The sequence below is a fragment of the Desmodus rotundus genome, chromosome 6 (genome assembly GCF_022682495.2).
Source record: "Desmodus rotundus isolate HL8 chromosome 6, HLdesRot8A.1, whole genome shotgun sequence".
NCBI lineage: Eukaryota > Metazoa > Chordata > Mammalia > Chiroptera > Phyllostomidae > Desmodus > Desmodus rotundus.
The window spans coordinates 63,905,464-63,923,345 of NC_071392.1; the positions used below are offsets into that span (position 1 = coordinate 63,905,464).

Genomic DNA, 17,882 nt, shown 5'->3' on the forward strand with positions numbered 1-17,882 from the left:
CTCTCCCCCCCACCCTCTCTCTCTAAAATCAATAAACATATCCTTGGGTGAGGATTTAAAAAAAACAACAAACTCAGACACAGAGAGATGATTGATTTTCCTGAGGTTATGAGACTCGTAATCCTAACTGGGGTAAAATCAGTCCTGTCCTGTAGTATGCTCATTCTTTACTACCAGACCCTTAGACCAGTCCTAGAGTATGGGTTTGTCTCATAAGTACTGTAGGAGCCTATAAGTAAGCAGCATGATTTCATATTAAGTCTTCAGTCAGGTAGACTGCTTCATATTTCAAAAGTCAGTGTTGCAGATGGGCTTCCAAAGTAAGACCTACTACTGTGTAGACAAGCAATCAAGTATTTAGTGAGGGGCCTGCCTAGTAGTGCAAGAGGATTTGTAATGACATCAGAAACTGGAGAGACTAAAGGGTCCCCATGATCTAATTTTGAGTGGGAGTTTGGATGGCACAGCCAACAGCAGGACAAGTTTGCTGAAGAAGCTACTGTCTGGTAAATGCAGATGAAGGTGTTACCAGTCTGAGTATGGGCATAAAGTGTAGCAATTGCCAAAAGTTTATAGTAAAATTAAAAGTAACATTGTCCCTTAGCTTTGGGAGCCTCTGTCCCTTTCTGAAAGAGGAATTTTAAATCTTCAGGAGTGCAGGTCCAGCTTGCTTTTGCAGTATAAACAGCAGCAGCAAGATCCAAGTGTTGCTCAGGTGGTGCCCACAGTATCCTTGTGTGGTGGATCCAAGTCTCAATTCCCATGAGCTTTAGGGAAGAGTGTGTTGTCAGTAGGACATCATAGGGACTGGCCTATTGCTTGGCTAACTGCTGTCCAGGACCTTGAGTCTTCCAGGTCTTTAGTAAGCCTCAGACTCCTGGATGGAACGGGTATAAGACTCATCAGATGGGTCAATGAACCTACAATAAGCAAACTTGTGCAAAGTTGTTAGTGTTTGCCCTAGATGTTGTACATGTTGTTTGATTTTTGATCCATGTTCTAAATCTAAAGGAGGCATTCCCAAAACAGAAACTTGGAAATGTCTCCCATAAACTATTTCAAAAAAGGCTTAATTTAAACCCACTTTGGAGCATTACCCTCATCTGGAGCAAGGCAATAGGGAGTGCCTAGTCCCATTTCAAATGTGTTTCCTGGCACATTTTCACCATGGTCTTTTTTATTGTGTGGTTCATTTTCTAATTCTTCCTGTAGATTGGTGTCTCCAAGATGCATGTAGTTTCCATTGACTCTGCGGTGCCTGTTCTGTCTTCTAGGAGGTTTCTCAAGTGAATGATGGTCCATTGTTGCTTGCAAAGCTGTAAGGAAGTTCAAACCTAGGGATTATCTCTTTGAGGAGAAGTTTTACTACCTTAGCTGCCTTCTGAGTTCTAGTGGGATATGCCTCCACCCACCTAGAAAAGATGTCTACTAAAACTAATAAAAATTGCCCTAGCTGATGTGGCTCAGTTGTTTGGAGCATCATCCCATAGACTAAAAGGTCATGGGTTCAATTCCTGGCCAGGGCACATGCCTAGGCTGTGGGTTTGGTCCCCAGTCAGGGCACATGTAAGAGGAAATCAATCAATGTTTCTCTCTCACATGAGTGTTTCTCTCCCACTCTCTCCCTCCCTTCCCCTCTCACTAAAATCAATAAACGTGTCCTCAGGTGAGGAATTTTTATAAAGTTAAAAAAAACTAATAAAAATTTAAAGTTTCTTATGATTTTAGGCATCCATGTAGCCAACTTGCCAGTCAGTCCTAAAGTGGGTGTATTCCTTTTATATTGCACTCCCTTTCCTGTTGGGCCACATTATCTTATAATTGTTTTTGTCACATATCTGACGGACTTGGATAATCTTCTGAATGGTCCTTTGTAAATGAGGGTCCTTCAGATGTGGTCTACTAAGGTCCATTAGAGCATCCCTTCCATAATAGGTCCCTTCATGTAGATGTTTGAGGATGGGACACACTAGAGCTTTAGGGAATGAGATAGTACTGTAAGTGTTGCTCTTCCATATAGAATTAGTCTCAGTGTTAGAGAATTCCCTTTCATGGGCCCATACATCATCTTGTCCTATGTAATGGGGTTTAAATTCTGACAAGTCTAGGTGTGGAGTCAAAGCCCCAAGAGGTAGAGGCCCTCGGGAGCCTTGTCTTGTTGCTTTATCTGCAGTTTGGTTTCCCTGGCTCATTTGGAAACTGTCCTTCTCATTGGTTGGGCAGTGCATTATGGCAACCTGGTTTGATAAATTCACTGCCTCTAGAAATTTAAAATCTATTTTGCATGTTTGATATCCTTATTGCCCAGGGTTAGGAGTCCTCTTTCTTTCCATATTGCCTCATAGTCATGGACTACCTTGAAGGCATATTTAGAGTTGACATAGATGTTAACATTCTTTCCCTAGGACAATTCTAAGGCTCTAGTGAAGGCTATCAGCTCATCCTTTTGTACTGAGATTCATACAGCAAGGTCTTGGTCTTCTATTACCTTGTCTACGGTAACTACCATGTACCCGGCTCATTGTTGACCATTCTCTATAAAGCTGCTTCCAACTGTGTATAAGTCCCAGTCAGGTTCTGTCAGCAGCTTGTCCAATAGATCTGGTCTGCTGGAATAAACTTGGTCAATGATTTCTAAGCAATCATTTTGGAGGGCTGAGCTTCCTTCTGAAATCAGCAGTAGGTGGCCAGGTTTAAGGTAGTGATGGTTTGCAAGGTAACATTTTCTAATTAAATGGCCTGATATTTTCCCATGAACCCTGCTGTCAGCCAATATTCTCCTTTCTGTTCTAATAGGGTTAGGACCTGTTGTGTTACAAATACCCTATTAAGTTGCCCCAGAGTGAATTTTCTGCTTTTTGTAAGATGTCACAGGTAGCTACTATTGCCCAGAGGCATGGCAGCCATCCTTTTGCTATGTGATCTAGTTTCTTTGAGAGGTAGGCTATGGGTTGAGGGGTATTTCCAAGGGCCTGGGTTAGTACCCCACATCTAATTCCATACCTTTCATTAATGTGTAATCTGAAAGTTTTCTGTAAATTGAGCAATCCTTGTGTGGGAGCAAAAACTAGGTTTTCTTCAAGGTGTTAAATGCTGCCTGACAGTCTTTCATCTATTCAAAGGGTTCAGGGGTTAGTCCTTTCAAAGAATTATACAATGGTTTCTCTATACAGCCAAAGTTTGGAAACCAAATTCAGCAAAACCATGTAATCCCTAAAAATCCACAAAGCTGCCTCTGGTTCTCTGGGATTGTTATTGTAGCGATGGCTTGTTTTTGATTAGACATCAAGCTCCTAGTGCCCTGTTTCAGGTGGAATCCCAGGTATGCCACCTTCTGTTTGCAAATCTGGGTCTTGTGAAGTAATACTTTATATCCCCTTTTTGCCAAATGATTCAGGACTGTGATGGTGTTAAGCAAACAGCCTTCATAAGTATTGCTAGCTATTAGTAAGTTGTCTACATATTGTAGAAGAAATCTTAATTTCAAATGAATGTCTCTCAAATCTTTGCTAATATTTCCCCAGATATGGTTGGGGAATTCTTAAATCCTTGTGGCAACACAGACCAACAGTATTGGAGAACAGCTTTAGTTTCCGAGTACCGCAGGCAAATAACAGTTGGAACTGTTCATCTACTGGAATGCAGAAAAAGTATCCTTCAAGTCTAAGACTAAAAACCACTTGCTATCTCCAGGCACCATGGTCAGCAAAGTATAAAGATTGGACATTGTAGGATGAATGTCCTGGATAATGTTATTTATGGCTCTAAAGTCCTGTATAAATCAATATTCCTCAGAGTGAGGCTTCTTGACTGGCAAAATGGGAGTGTTATAGGGAGACTGACAGAATTTATCCTGATGTTAAGAATTTCTGTACTACTGGTTGAATTCTACCTAAAGCTTCCTTTTTAAGGGAGTATTGTTTCTTCAATAGGATCCACACCCCTTCTTTTCGGTTAATTTTTACAGGTTAGAGGTTAACCACCCTAACTGGGGTTCTATCAGCCCCAATTGCCCTATCAACCTACTCGTAGATCTTGGGTAGGAAGAGTTCATCTCTGGATCCTTCCAAGCAAGACTGGAACACCTGGAGTTAGAAAGTATGTTCCAGTGGGATTCCTAAACATAATTGCTTATGTTTTGGAAAAAGTTGTTTGTGCATGCAGTTTACAAAATAAATCTTGGCCCAACAACGGAATGGGGCAGTCTGTCATGTAGAGAAAACTATGCCTGAGGTTTTGATCCCCAAGCTCACATTCTAGAGGTTGTAGGAGCACCTACTTTTTTAAATTAATTAATTTATTTTTATTGTATTTTTTCCATTACCATTTAGTCAGTCTCCTTATACCCTCCTCACCAACCCCCTGCAATCACCACACTGTCATCCATGCCCATGAGTCCTTCCTTTTTGCTCAATCCCTCCACCCCTACCCCTCCATGCCCTTAGCTGTCATCTTGTTCTCTATCCATGAGTCTCTATTTTGCTTGTTTGTTCAGTTTGTTAATTAGATTCCACATATGAGTGAAGTTATATGGTATTTGTCTTTCTCTGATTGGCTTATTTCATTTATTAGCATAATATTCTCCAGGTCCTTCTATATTGTCTCAAATGGTAAAATTTTCTTTTTTATGGCTGAGTAATATTCCATTGCGTAAATGTCTCATAGTTGTTTTATCCATTCATCTACTGATGGACATTTCGGCTGCTTCCATATCTTGGCAATTGTAAATAATGCTGCAATGAACATAGGGGTGTTTCTGTTCTTTCAAATTAGTGTTTTGGGTTCCTTTGGATATACACCTTGAAGTTGGATTGCTGGGTCCAAAGGCAGATCCACTTTTAATTTCTTTAGGGATTTTCATATTGCTTTCCACAGTGACTGCACCGATCTTCATTCCCACCAACAGTGCAAGAGGGTTCCCCTTTCTCCACATCCACACCAACACTTGTTGTTTGTTGATTTATTGATGATAGCCATTCTGGCAGGTATGAGATAATATCTCATTGTGATTTTAATTTTCATTTCTCTGATGATTGGTGACATTGAACATCTTTTCATATGTCTATTGGCTATCTGTATGTCCTCTTTGGAGAAGTGTCTATTCAGGTTCTTTGCCCATTTTTTAATTGGGTTGTTTGTTTTGTGTTGAGTTTTATAAGTATTTTATAAATTCTGGATATTAACCCCTTATCAGATTTATCAGCAAATATGTTCTCCCATTCTGTGGGTTGTCTTTTTGTTTTGTTGATGATTTCCTTTACTGTGAAAAATATTTTAGTTTGATGTAGTCCCATGTGTTTATTTTTATCTTTTGTTTCACCTGCCTGGAAGATATATCTGATAAAATATTTTTACAAGCTATGTCCGAGATGTTGCTGCCTATGTTTTCTTCTACAATTTTTGTAGTTTCAGGTCTAACATTAATTCATTTTAAATTGATTCTTTTTTAATATATATTATTGATTATGCTATTACAATTGTACTGATTTTTCTTCCTCTGCCCCCTCCCCCCAGCACCCCCTACTCCCTCAGGAAATCCTCCCACCATTGTTCAAGTCCATGTGTCATACATATAAGTTCTTTGGCTACTCCATTTCTTATACTGTACTTTACCTCCTCATGGCTATTGTGTAATTGCCTATTTTTACTTCTTAATCCCCTCACCTTTTCAACCATTCCCCTGCAACCACCACCCCCACCCAATCTGGCAACTATCAAAATGCTCTCTGTATCCATGATTCTGTCTCTGCTCTTTTTGTTTGCTTAGTTGTTTTTTTTAGATTCAATTGTTGATAGATTTGTATTTTTACCATTTTATTGTTCATAGTTTTGATATTGTTTTTCTTAAATAAGTCCCTTTAACGTTTTATACAATAATGGTCTGGTGATAATGAACTCCTGCAGTTTTTTCTTGTCTGGGAAGTTCTTTATCTGCCCTTCCATCCTAAATGATGTCTTTGCTGGGTAGAGCTTCTTGTCTGTAGGTCCCTGCTTTTCATCACTCTGAATATTTCTTGCGAATCCCTTCTGGCCTGCACAGTTTATTTTGAGAAATCAGCTGATAGTCTTATGGGACTTGTAGGAAAGTAACTTCTTTTCTTTTACTTTTTATAAGAGTCTCTCTTTATCTTTACCCTTTGGCATTTTAATTATGATGTGTCTTGGAGTGGGCCTCTTTGCATCCATCTTGTTTGGGACTCTGTGCTTCCTGGACTTGCATGTTTATTTCCTTCACCAAATTAGGGAAGTTTTCTGTCATTATTTTTCAAATAGATTTCCAATTTCTTGCTCTTTCCCTTCTCTTTTGGACACCCCTATGATGTGAATGTTGGACCTATTGAAATTGTCCTAGAGGCTGCTTATACTATCCTCATTTTTTTTTTTTTGGATTCCTTTTTCTTCATGTTGTTCTGTGTGGTTGGTTTTTGCTTCTTTATGTTCCAAATCATTGATTTGATTCTTGGTTTCATCCACTCTACTGTTGTTTTCCTGTAATTTTTTTTATTTCAATTAGAATATCCTTCATTTCTGACTAGATCTTTTTTATGCTGTTGAGGTCCTCATTAAGTTCATTGAGCATCCTTATAACCAGTGTTTTGAACTCTGCATCTGAAGATTGTTTATCTTAATTTCATTTAGCTCTTTTTCTGGAATTTTGATCTGTTCTTTCATTTTGGCCATCCCTCTTTGTCTACTCATTTTGGCAGCCTCTCTCTGTTTGTTGCTATGTATTAGGTAGAGCTGCTTTGACCCCGTGTCTTGGTAGTATGGCCTAATGTAGAAGGTGCCCTGTAAGGTCCAGTACCACAACTTCCCCTATCATGCAAGCTGGGTACTCGAGGTATGCCTTTCATGTGTGCTGAGTTCATCCTCCTCTTGTAGTTGAGCCTTGGTTGTTGTTGGTATATCAATGGGAGGGATTTACCTAGGCCAGTCAGCTGCAAGGATTGACAATGAACACTTACCACCAACCTCCACCCTCAATGGAAGATCAGGTGTTTGGAGGCAGGGTGGTGGTGCTCTGACAGGTCTGTAGCTCTCCACTGGCCCTGGGGTTTCCTGGGTGGTAAAGGCCAAGGTCAGCCCCAGTCTGTGTTTGGCCCAGGACCACCTTTCCTGAGCTATAAAGCAATCTGAGATGGCTGCTACTTGTGCTGGACTTGGAGATTCCCAGGCAAAGCCAAGCCATGAATCTAGGATGGCTGCTGCAAATGTGGGGCCTGGGGCTCACTGAGGCCAACTGTTTCTTGGTTGATAGAATTTAGGAAGTTGTGAACCATGAGCCAAGATCACATATTCATGTGGAAAAGCAGCTTGGGTAGGCCTGAAAGTTGGGTGGGGTAGAGTCTCTTGGAATGTCCAAGGCAGGTCAAACAGTGTTAGCCGGGTAGCAGAAGTCTCAGATATGGCACCAGCCTGCCGGGTCTGTGTGAGATGGGTTTAAAAAGGGGACAATGGCCTCTGCTGACCTTGATGCCAAATACTTCAGTTTCTCCCTGTACACCACTGGTGCCTTTCAAGCTGCTACCCTGGTGCTGGAGCATAGAGGGAGTGAGCTGAGTAGGTAAGTCCATGTGTGAGTTCTTTTTATTTTTTTTATTATTTTTTTTAATTTTTAGAGAGGGGAAGGGAGGGAGAAAGAGAGGAAGAGAAACATCCATGTGTGGTTGCCTCTCATGTGCCCCCTACTAAGGACCTGGCCCACAACCCAGTCATGTGCCCTGACTGGGAATGGAACCAGAGACCCTTTGGTTCGCAGGACAGCACTCAATCCACCGACCTACACCAGCCAGGGCCATGTGTGGGTTTTTTACGAGGAACTGGTTGGAGTTCCAGCAGTTTCTTTCACCAATTTAATCCCTGCTGGTTTTTGCAGCCAAAAGTTGTGGAGATTTATCTTCCTGACACTGGAACCTTGGGCTGGGGGGCCTGGTGTGGGTCTGGAACCCCTCACTCCAGAGATATCCCTCCCAAATTTTTATCCGCGTGGAGGTGGGACAACCTCATTCTGTGTCTGCACCCCTCCTACCAGTCTGGATAGATGTGGTCACTTTAATTCCATTGTTGTCATACTTCCATTCAGCTCAATTTCTGATGTTCCTGACTAATGGTTGTTCCATATTTTAGTTGTAATTTTGATGTGGTTGTGTGAAGAGGTGAGCCATGTTTACCTATGCTGCCATCTTGACTGGAAGTCTTAAATTTATTCTTGTGTGTGGTGTAAGAATGTGGTCTAGTTTCATTTTTCTGTACATATTTGTCCAATTTTCCCAATACCATGTAATGAATAAACTATCTGCAACCCATTGCATGTGCTTGCTTCCTCTGTCAAATATTAATTGACTATAAAGGTGTGGGTTTATTTGTGGGCTCTCTGTTCTGTTCCATTGACCTCTGTGTCTGTTTTTATGCCAGTACCATGTTCTTTTGATTATTATGGCCCTGCAGCATAATTTGATATTAGGTAGCATGACTCCACCAACTTTGTTCTTTCTCAAGATCATTGTTGCTAGGTGGGGCCTTTTGTGATTCCATGTCAATTTTTGAAATATTTGTTCTGATTCTATGAAATGTGTCATCGGAATCTGGATAGGAATTGCATTGAATCTATAGATTGCTTTGGGTCATATGGGCATTTTAATGATGTTAATTCTTCCAGTCCATGAACAGAGTATGTGTTTCCACTTATTTGTGTGTTTTTCAGTTCCTTTCTTTGATGTCTTATAATTTTCTGAGTACAGGTCTTTTACATCTTTGTTTAGGTTTAGTGCTAGGTATTTTATTCTTTTTGAAACAATTGTAAATGGGATTGTTTTCTTAATTTCCCTTTTTGTTAGTTCATTATTGGCATATAAAAATGCAACTAATTTCTGGATATTAATTTTGTACCCTGCTACTCTGCTGAATTCATTTATCAATTCTAGTAGTTTCTTGGTGGAATCTTTGGCATTCTCTATGTACAGTATCATGTCTTCTGCAAATAAAGACAGTTTTACTTGTTCCTTTCCAATTTGGACGCCTTTTATTTCTTCTTGTCTGATTGCTGTGGCTAGGTCTTTCAGTACTATAAAGGAACACCTATTTTTTATAATTTTCTGGTCACTCCAGTAACCGACCATGCAGTTGAGCTTTTCTTTGTTAGTTTTGTACTTAGCACTGAGTGTGTAACTCCTGTATCTATAAGCAAGCCAATTCGTTTGTTCCCCTATGTCACTTGTACCTGGGGCTTCTGTGGGGAAATAGTAGTAGGTCAGGAAATGTCTAGGGGAGCCCCTGGGCCTCCTCATTCATCATTTGATTCATCATTCCTGTCTAACATTTCTCGCAGAGGGTTTCTATCCTTCTTTTTTAAGTCATTTTTTTTATTGTTATTCTATTACAGTTGTCGTAATTTCTACCCCTCATCTACCCTTTTTCTTTTTGAGTTCCGGTCAATCTTTTCTCCAGTGGTCTTCCTCTTTGCAGTAGGCTTGTTGATTGGCACCCAGTGGGTCTTTCCCTTTTGCTTTTGGGTCCCGCCCCTCCTTCTGATTTTCCTTCACTGTATATGAAAATAGCAGCCTGCTTTAGTTTCCTTGTTCCCAGGCATGGTAAACTTTAAAAACTGTATCCACCACCTGGGAGAGATTCATTCCCAACACCCTCTCTGAACTTTGGAGCTTCTTTCCGGTATCTGAGGAACTTTGCCCAATAAAAGTCATGTTTACCATCCACACATTTTCTTTTTCCTGTGGTCAGCATCAGTGTGCTTTCAATAGACCTGATAGATTCTTTCTAAAAATTCAGAAGGATCTTCATTTGGTTTCTGTTGAACGGCATGTACCATATTCAGGCTCTTTTGTTTAGGCATCCCTTTCTTAAGTCCTTCCCATATGCACCTTTTGTGATGCTCTAGGAAGGCTAGGTTCCCACCATGTGGGTCTCAGTCAGGCTGTCAAGGGAATCATCCTGGCTGGCTTGGGGGTCTCATTGGGATTTTCTTGAGGGAGGTGATGAGCCTCTTTACTAGCCTTATCTATAACTAGCCACCTTTCATCTGCCATTGACAGGATGTTAAGGAGAGCATTTACATCTGGCCAGTGTGGATGGTGAATGGCAAAAATGGAGATGGTAATATCTGCCATTTTCTGAGGATCCTCTGTATATAAGGGGTTGGAATTCTTCCAATTTAATAATTCTCAAGTAGAAAATGGAATATGGTCCCAGTAGTGGCCAGTGGGTTGGCTTTCCTGGTTTATTCCACCTATAGGTATTGCCTCAAAGTGAATTGTCCTGTTCCAGGTAAGGATGCTCTCTATCCAAGTTGGATCCCCTGCCAGGTCTTCAAGGAGGAGACCATTCCTTCTTCATACATAGGTGGGGCTCTCTCCCCTTTGGACTCCATTTCAGGGGTATCTAGCAGTGGGGATAGTGGCAGGGGAAATCCTCCTGCTGCTAATCCTGGGTCCCCTGGGTTCAGGGCATTAAAGAGATTCATATCCTGATTTTCCTTTTCTTCCTGTGTCTTACTATCAGGGAGGGATCTTGAAGCCAATTCTCTTCTCTGAATCATTAGGTTGTTCCCTTTCTTTTTCTAACCCTTATTGTGTGTAGACATAAACACCTGGACATAAGGGATTTCATCCCATTTCCCTGACTGTTGGTAAAACAATACCAACTGTATGATGGTATACTGATTTAGGGAATCATTTAAGGGCTATTTTTGCCCATAGTCTAAAGTATAAATAGGCCAAACAGTGTCACAATAGAAAACCAACTCCTTCTTGGTCATTGCATCATAGATATACATGGACCAATCTGCTAAAATTCAGCCCAGTAAGCTCTCTTCAGGAGTCAAAACAGAACAACCCCTGAGAGCACAAAAGTACAAACCCAAAGCCATAACCATAGAAAGACCCCATACAAAGTGGGAACACATGAACAAAACTTGGGGCTATATAATTCCATTAGTCCAAATGACTGCTCACAAGTAAGTCCTGCCAACCAATACTGCAAGTGGTCCTGAGTGGACACAAATGGCATGAAGTCCAAGTGGCATGAAGCCCAAGTAACAAGGACAGCCTACCAACCGGTACCTCAAATGTTCCTAACCAGACCCAGGTAACATGAAGCCCAAGTGTCATGAGCCCAAGCAGGAGAGATAGAGGACCCCCAGTGTGCACACCAGTCCAACTTACCCAGTCTTGGAGTCCATTTGCTTTTCCTAAAACCCATTCCTTTTCACCAGCCAAGTGTTTTAGATGGCTGCTGCTTTGAGATGGAGTGCAGGGAAATTCCCCCAGGAAAAGCTCTTGCCAGGCACTGGGAAGTCCATACAGTCCCGCTTCCAGGACTGGCCTGCCACAGGCAGCTGGGACTCCAGTTCAGGCCCTTCAGGACTTACTGAGGTCCATGTTATCCTGGTGGAGTCACCAAAAACTGTGACCAAAATATAGGATTTTGTTGAAAAACAACAACAAAAAAGCCAAATTTGTGATACAGGTGCTGGTGCAGAAGAAAAGAGGTTTATTCAGATTCTGCAACCTGGGAGTATGGTGGACTCCCATGTCAAAGACCATTTCTCCTTCCTGTTCAAACCCATGGTTCCTATAGGGATAAGGGGGAGGGGCTTTTTTCTATTCAATCATCTTGTTAGCTTTTGGTACGCTTGTGCCCTATACATTCATTATTCTAACTTTTGGCATGATTAGTGTAACAACTTCCCCCAGCACCATCTTGGCCAATGGGCAAAACTCCCCAGCACTCCCTGACTGTCCGCAGTATTAGGGTCCGTGGGAGGGGAGCGGCAGGATTGGCCATCAGAAAGCCTGGAGATGCGGTAGGCCTCAGCCTTCATTCTGATACTGGACATGGAGCCCACACCTTCATGGGAACTCATTGGAGTCTGTGGGGCACCCTTGGATCCTAGTGAGTCCGCATCCTCCACACAGACCCCGTGTGGCCTGCCCCTCCAAAGTGGCCAGCCAGGCCTCACTCACCCTGCCACCAGCTGCCTGTACTTGGACTTACTGTCCATGGTAAAAATAATTGCTTTAAGGCACATAACTTAGGAGACCAGAAGGCCAGTGAGAAAACATCTAGCGTGGGGCAGGTATGCAGGTGTGGCTACAGAGCTGTGCAGGAGAGGTACTGCAGACAGGGTTTAGTGGGATTTCACGACTGGTTGGATGTGGGAAATTCTAGAGAAAGAGGATTTGGTGATGACTGAAATGTCATAGTTACCTAGATGGAAGCATGGTAATTAACCAAAATAGGTAATTAAGAGAGGTAAACTTGAGAGCCAAGCTGACTAGAACAGCCCAAAATGCCAATGATTTGCTTCTGTGTTATTATCCAGAAAATAATTTTAGCCTTTCTCTTAGAAAAGGGATCAGAGGTGGGCAAATCTGTATCTCCTACTTTCAAGAGTTTGTAGGTTTTTTACATGTTAAGTGATAAACTTTTGTTTAATGATTCCAAGTCTTTGACAGTCACAACTTCCCTGACTTATAGTTTCTCATACATAAAATTAGGGCTGGAGTAAGATGGTGTCTAAGGTCCTTTCTATTTTTGCAATTGTACAGTTCTCAGAACTTTGCACAGTTTGTACAGAATAGTGCCCAGAAGCAAAGGAAATTCATGAGCTTGAAAATCAGAGATAACTAAATTCTTAGGCCATTTCCAGTGTGAACTGGGCACTATGGTTGCACCCTTGGTTTGCCCTGAGTCTCCTCCTCCTGAAAACTGATTGTGATAAAAGCTCACAGAGCTGCTATGAGCCTCATTGTATGTGAAAATCCCCAACTCAGTGCCTTGCACAGTGTAAGCGCAAGAAAAAGATAGACTTCTTCCCTCCCTTCCTCCCTTCTTCCTCCCTTTGTTACTAAAGGGAGAGCATTAGTCAGGCTCCCCACCTGGTGCTGGGGTGAAACTTCTGTGGACTTTTCTGTGCCCCAACGCAGTTGCTGTACCAGAGAACTGCTTTCCACCAGCCTTGCTTAGTTTTATCCCAAAGTTCAAGACCTCCTGGCTTTGAGGGAAGTTTGAGTGGCAATGAAACACTTGGCAGCAGGTCTGTAATTAATTGCTTTTCCGGCTGGACCCAATCCCACCCCAAATGTCACAGCCAAGAGCTACCTGTGTATAAAGTGGTAAGAAGCCACCGCAGCTTCCCTGTACAAAGAAGAAGACACATTCAATCATTATCTTTAAGGGGCACAGAGAATCAGACTGAGATTGAGTCACATTTGCACAGTGCTTTATCTTTGCAATACTGTAGTTAAAGCTCTATTCAAGCTCAAAGACAGCATGCAGCTCTAAGCAAGTTCCTGCCATCCTGACCCCAGTCATTGACTTTATCAGGATTCTCAGCAGGAAGAGACAAGTAGTCTCCTTTCCTGCAGTAAATGCTGGAGTGTTACTTTTTCCTGGAAGTTAATACCCTTACCCCTCTCCTGCAGATCTCAGTTATGGGGAAAATGAAAACCAAAATGGTTAGGGTCCCCGGGCTCATGAATTGGAATGCCACCCGAACCTGACATATTAGTTCTTCAGTTCCAAATTGCACAATTTTTTAAAATCAAGGAGTTCTGTAAATCCCATCCCAATATTATGCAATGTTTCTGTACTTAGGAATTTGTGGTAGAAATAGAGATATAACTTAATGTTATCAGTCCTAGAGGAGGTATACCAATCAGAGACCTTGAAGTGCACAATATAAATGTTACCTCAGGTCTGATGCAGAATTCCACATTTATGCATTACACATTAGCAAGTTCCTGTAGGTTTACACTGTGAGCCCCAGTGTACCTCCATTCTCCTGCTCATCTTGTTCAGCAAGGCAGACCACAAAGCAAGGTGGTGGGGGGGGATGGGGAAGTGGCTAATGGGCTATACGTGTGGTTACTTTGTAGATGCATTGATTTTTCAGTAAGCTGATATTAAATACATACTATGTGCTGGATACAAAACACAGTAGGGATAAAAGATGAATAAGACAATACATGGCCTCTTGTTGATAGACAGCTACTACTAGTTTACAGTCAAAGATTGTACTCCACACAGGGCATACTTTTTATATCCCAATGAATTCATATCTGAACCAGCACTGAACTTTGAGGCTTTAAAGTTCCCAGGATGCCACCTAGATATGGAAAAAAGGAGTAAGATCAAGCAAAAGAAGGAATAAAATAACCACAGAAGCTGACCCTGAAGAGCATTCACTTCTATGATGAAATAGTTGAGATGGCCTTTGATTTAAAACTGGTATTTGCTCCTTTAAGCAGGATCCCTTAATTCTAGCTATCTCTGCAAAATGGATGATCACCAATGGAAACTTAATTACCAGTTAATTGGTCACCATTGAATTGCTAGTACATCTCAGTTATCTGCTACTCCTCAGAGTAATCTATAGTACTTTAGTGAAGAAAAGCTTCTAATTAAATAGTGAAATAGCATTCATGAATGAATCAAAATAAATGTCTAGAACTAAAACATTTCACTAATTATGAGTCACTAGGTCTAGCATCTCAGAGACTCTGTTTCCTAATTTATCAATATTTAAAATGAAGACATAGTTGTTACTCTATAAAGCAACATAGTAGGTGATCTTTAAACAATAAAAAGTCAATAGATATAAGAATTTCACATTCCATGTGACAGGAGTTTGACCTTAATGGGTAAGGTTATTTTATGCAAAGATAACTAAATCTTTTATTTCAATTTGTTCTTAAACACTAAGTTGGTTTGAAATGTACTATGACAATTTTCTGATTATTATTCATATAATAGGATAATGATAGAGAATTTCTCATCTTTAAATCATTTTCCTGGACTTGTAACTATATATGTTACAAGTCCTATAACTATATATGTGTAACTATATATGTGTAAGAATGAACTTTTTCTCTCTTTTTTTTCTCCAAGTTAGCCTTCATTTTCCTTAATACATCCTCCTGCTCCTTGCTATCTATCCCAAATTTACCAATTCAAAACTATCTTGTCAGGATACTTAGGAGCCAGACTCTCTATTTGTCCCTTATACACTCTGAACTACCTCCATTCCTAAAAAAGTAGCTTTAAAAATATTGGCTCACATTGCCACACACATTCTGCAGCTGCCCATAATTGATTCAGTTACTTGTTCATTCATTCAGTTAATATTTACTGAAGATTTACTGTGTGTTGTATTTCATCTACTCTAAGCAATTACACTGGTGAACAAACAGGGTCCTTGATCCCAGAGAGCCACCTAGAGAAGTCTCACATCAATCATATAATCATTCAACCAAAATAGAAGAATTTGACTAGAGATTGGGGTCAGGGCAGGCCTCATGATTAAATGAGGACAAGCTGGGATCTGAAGGAGGCATAGCAGTTAACAAAGTGCCTGAAGGTGGAAGGAGCATTCCAGGCAGAGGGAACAGCATGTGCAAAGACCCTGTAATGGAAGAACATATGGGATATTTGGAAAACTGTAAGAAGGCCAGCTCACCAGAGCACAGAAAGCAAAGGAGAGCATAGTGCCAGGTGAGTCTAGAGAAGTTGGGTAGGATTCAAATGATGCAGGGCCCAACAGGTTGTATTAAAAATTTTGTTGTTTATCCTAAGAGCATTGGGGAGACATATTAAGTGTTTTAAACAGAGTTATAGAATAAGACTTAAGTTTTAAGAAGAAAACCTGGCTACAAAGTTGAGACTGGGCCTGGAAAGAGATTGGATAAGACAGGTGTGACAGGTCCAGTTAGGAACCCATTGCAATTGTCCAGGAAAGGGGGGGAGGATGGCTTGGGTGAAGGTTGATATGGTAGAGATAAAGAAAATTGGATGGATCCAAAAGATATTTAGACAGTTCAATAGATGGGAATTGGTAAACTGTATATGGGGACGAATTGGGGATGACACTTAGATTTCCCATTTGTGCACCTGGAAGAATGGTAGAGATATTCACTGGGGTGCATTGTATCATAAGATGAGGCATGAGTGAAAATTGTGGTTTCTATACCGGCTGTGTTTACCTTAGGTCTTTGAGATATCTGAGTGCAGATTTCATAGTCAGTGTGATATATGCACAGTCAGCTCAGAGCAGAAAGATAGCCTGGAAATATACAAGTGTCAACTAAATAGTAATAGATATCACAGGACAGAATGAGATTGCCTGGGGGAGAGTAGGAAGAATGAGCAGAGAAGCGTCCTTATAATGGAGCCTTGAGAAACCCTGACTTTGATGGCCAGGTCTGGACGGTCCTGCAAAGGAAGCATGAATATTGCAGCCTGAAAAAGAGGAGGAAACCAGGAGATTGAAGTGTCAGAGAGTGGGGAGCAATCCAGGTGCTTACTTGTCATATATTACTGAACAATATTTTTTTTAATCCTTCCATTTGAAGTTGAACCCAAGGATAAATACCTGATTGAGTGGTAATGGCCTTTCAGTAAGCTGGCTACTAAGGCATTTGATGTACAACTTTTATATTTTTTGAGCCTTTCACCATAATGATGACAAATAAGTAAGTGGTAATCTCTGCATGCTAGCTTCTATTTTAAGAGATTTCTATAAACTAGCTCAGGCAATCATTGCAACAGTTCTCTAAGGTAGGCACATTTATATAATTCTCTCACTTTTACAGTTGGGGGAGCTGAACAGAGATAACATGAATTTCACAAACACAGAGAGATCTTAAGGATTACATAAAGTAAATAAGCATTAGGGACCAGGATGTTATGCAGGCACTTGGGTTTGGGGTCTGTGCTGTTCTGCCTCCCCACGAATTATCTATTAACCACCACTTTGTGTCACTTTCCTGCACACAGATGCACAAAGGTAAACATTTTAAAATATAATGTACAAATATGACTCTAACATTTATTACTATTCCAATTAAAATTCATCTCATTGGACTTGCCTGCTAGAAGCATTACCTTTATGTCAAGGGCTGAGACATTTACAGTTGTATTTTTCTTTAAATAACACCAGCCCAGTTCCATCTTTATGTATACACATAATTAACCATGATACAAACTGTGACAGTGAAGTTTGTCCCTAGTTCAGAGTCTATGCATACACAACAGTGCCTAACGATACTGGAGCCATTTAGGTCACTAAAAACATGTCTGCTTATCTGGGCCTGTTTGCATGGTTGTCCTTGCCATTCCCATCCAAGCTCTGAAAAGACACACTGAATAGTTTCTTAACAGCTTGCTCACATCTGGACTCACATTAATTCTATGACCATATTTTATTCCAGACACTTTTGAGAAATTCATCAGGTTGTGAAGTACACAGTGATGAATATCGAACGGAGTTTACCACAGCTTTGCAGCGTGTTGACTTATTCATGGGCCAATTCAACCAAGTCCTCTTAACATCTATAACCACCTTCATTAAAGGAGACCTCACCATCGCTAATCTGGGGACTTCAGAGGGTCGCTTTATGCAGGTAAATGCTTTGTAATAGTGACTGTGTCTGTTGTATCTGTTATTATGCAATTAATTTGTTTTTATTTTTGCAGTAAGTTTTTACAATATTTGCAAATATTGTAAAATGACTATCATAGTGGGAGCTAGAGACACAGACTGAAAGCAAAACAATGAAGGCTGGTCTGCTTTTTATGAAGTGTCCGACCTATTTTTGTTAATTCTTGAAGTTTCCGGTTTAAATGTGGTTGCTTTTAATTTCTTTGCCCAGAATGGTTTGGGCTTTTTTTCTTTTCCATTCATGATTTCTATCACATGATTGGAAAATAAAATGAAACAATTAAAGCACTTCCAGGCGATGTTTTCCTTTTCAAGGGAAGCTACAGATCAAAGGAGAGCTATTGTGTGAACTGTGTGTCTCCATGAGAAGAAACATTCACATCATTGAGAAATATTGGCAGCAGTTAGGAAGGGACACTTTCATCAAAAT

General features: G+C 40.8%; 1 protein-coding gene across 3 annotated transcripts in view; it reads left to right on the forward strand.

Annotated features, from left to right (window-relative positions):
* Positions 1-17,882, forward strand: part of MET (MET proto-oncogene, receptor tyrosine kinase) — a 147,240-nt gene that overhangs the window by 67,867 nt on the left and 61,491 nt on the right. For all 3 annotated transcript variants that reach the window (XM_024555773.3, XM_045191474.2, XM_045191475.2), the window contains one exon: positions 17,223-17,414. In XM_024555773.3, the coding sequence (XP_024411541.1) occupies positions 17,223-17,414 (192 nt within the window). The remainder of the gene's footprint in view (positions 1-17,222; positions 17,415-17,882) is intronic.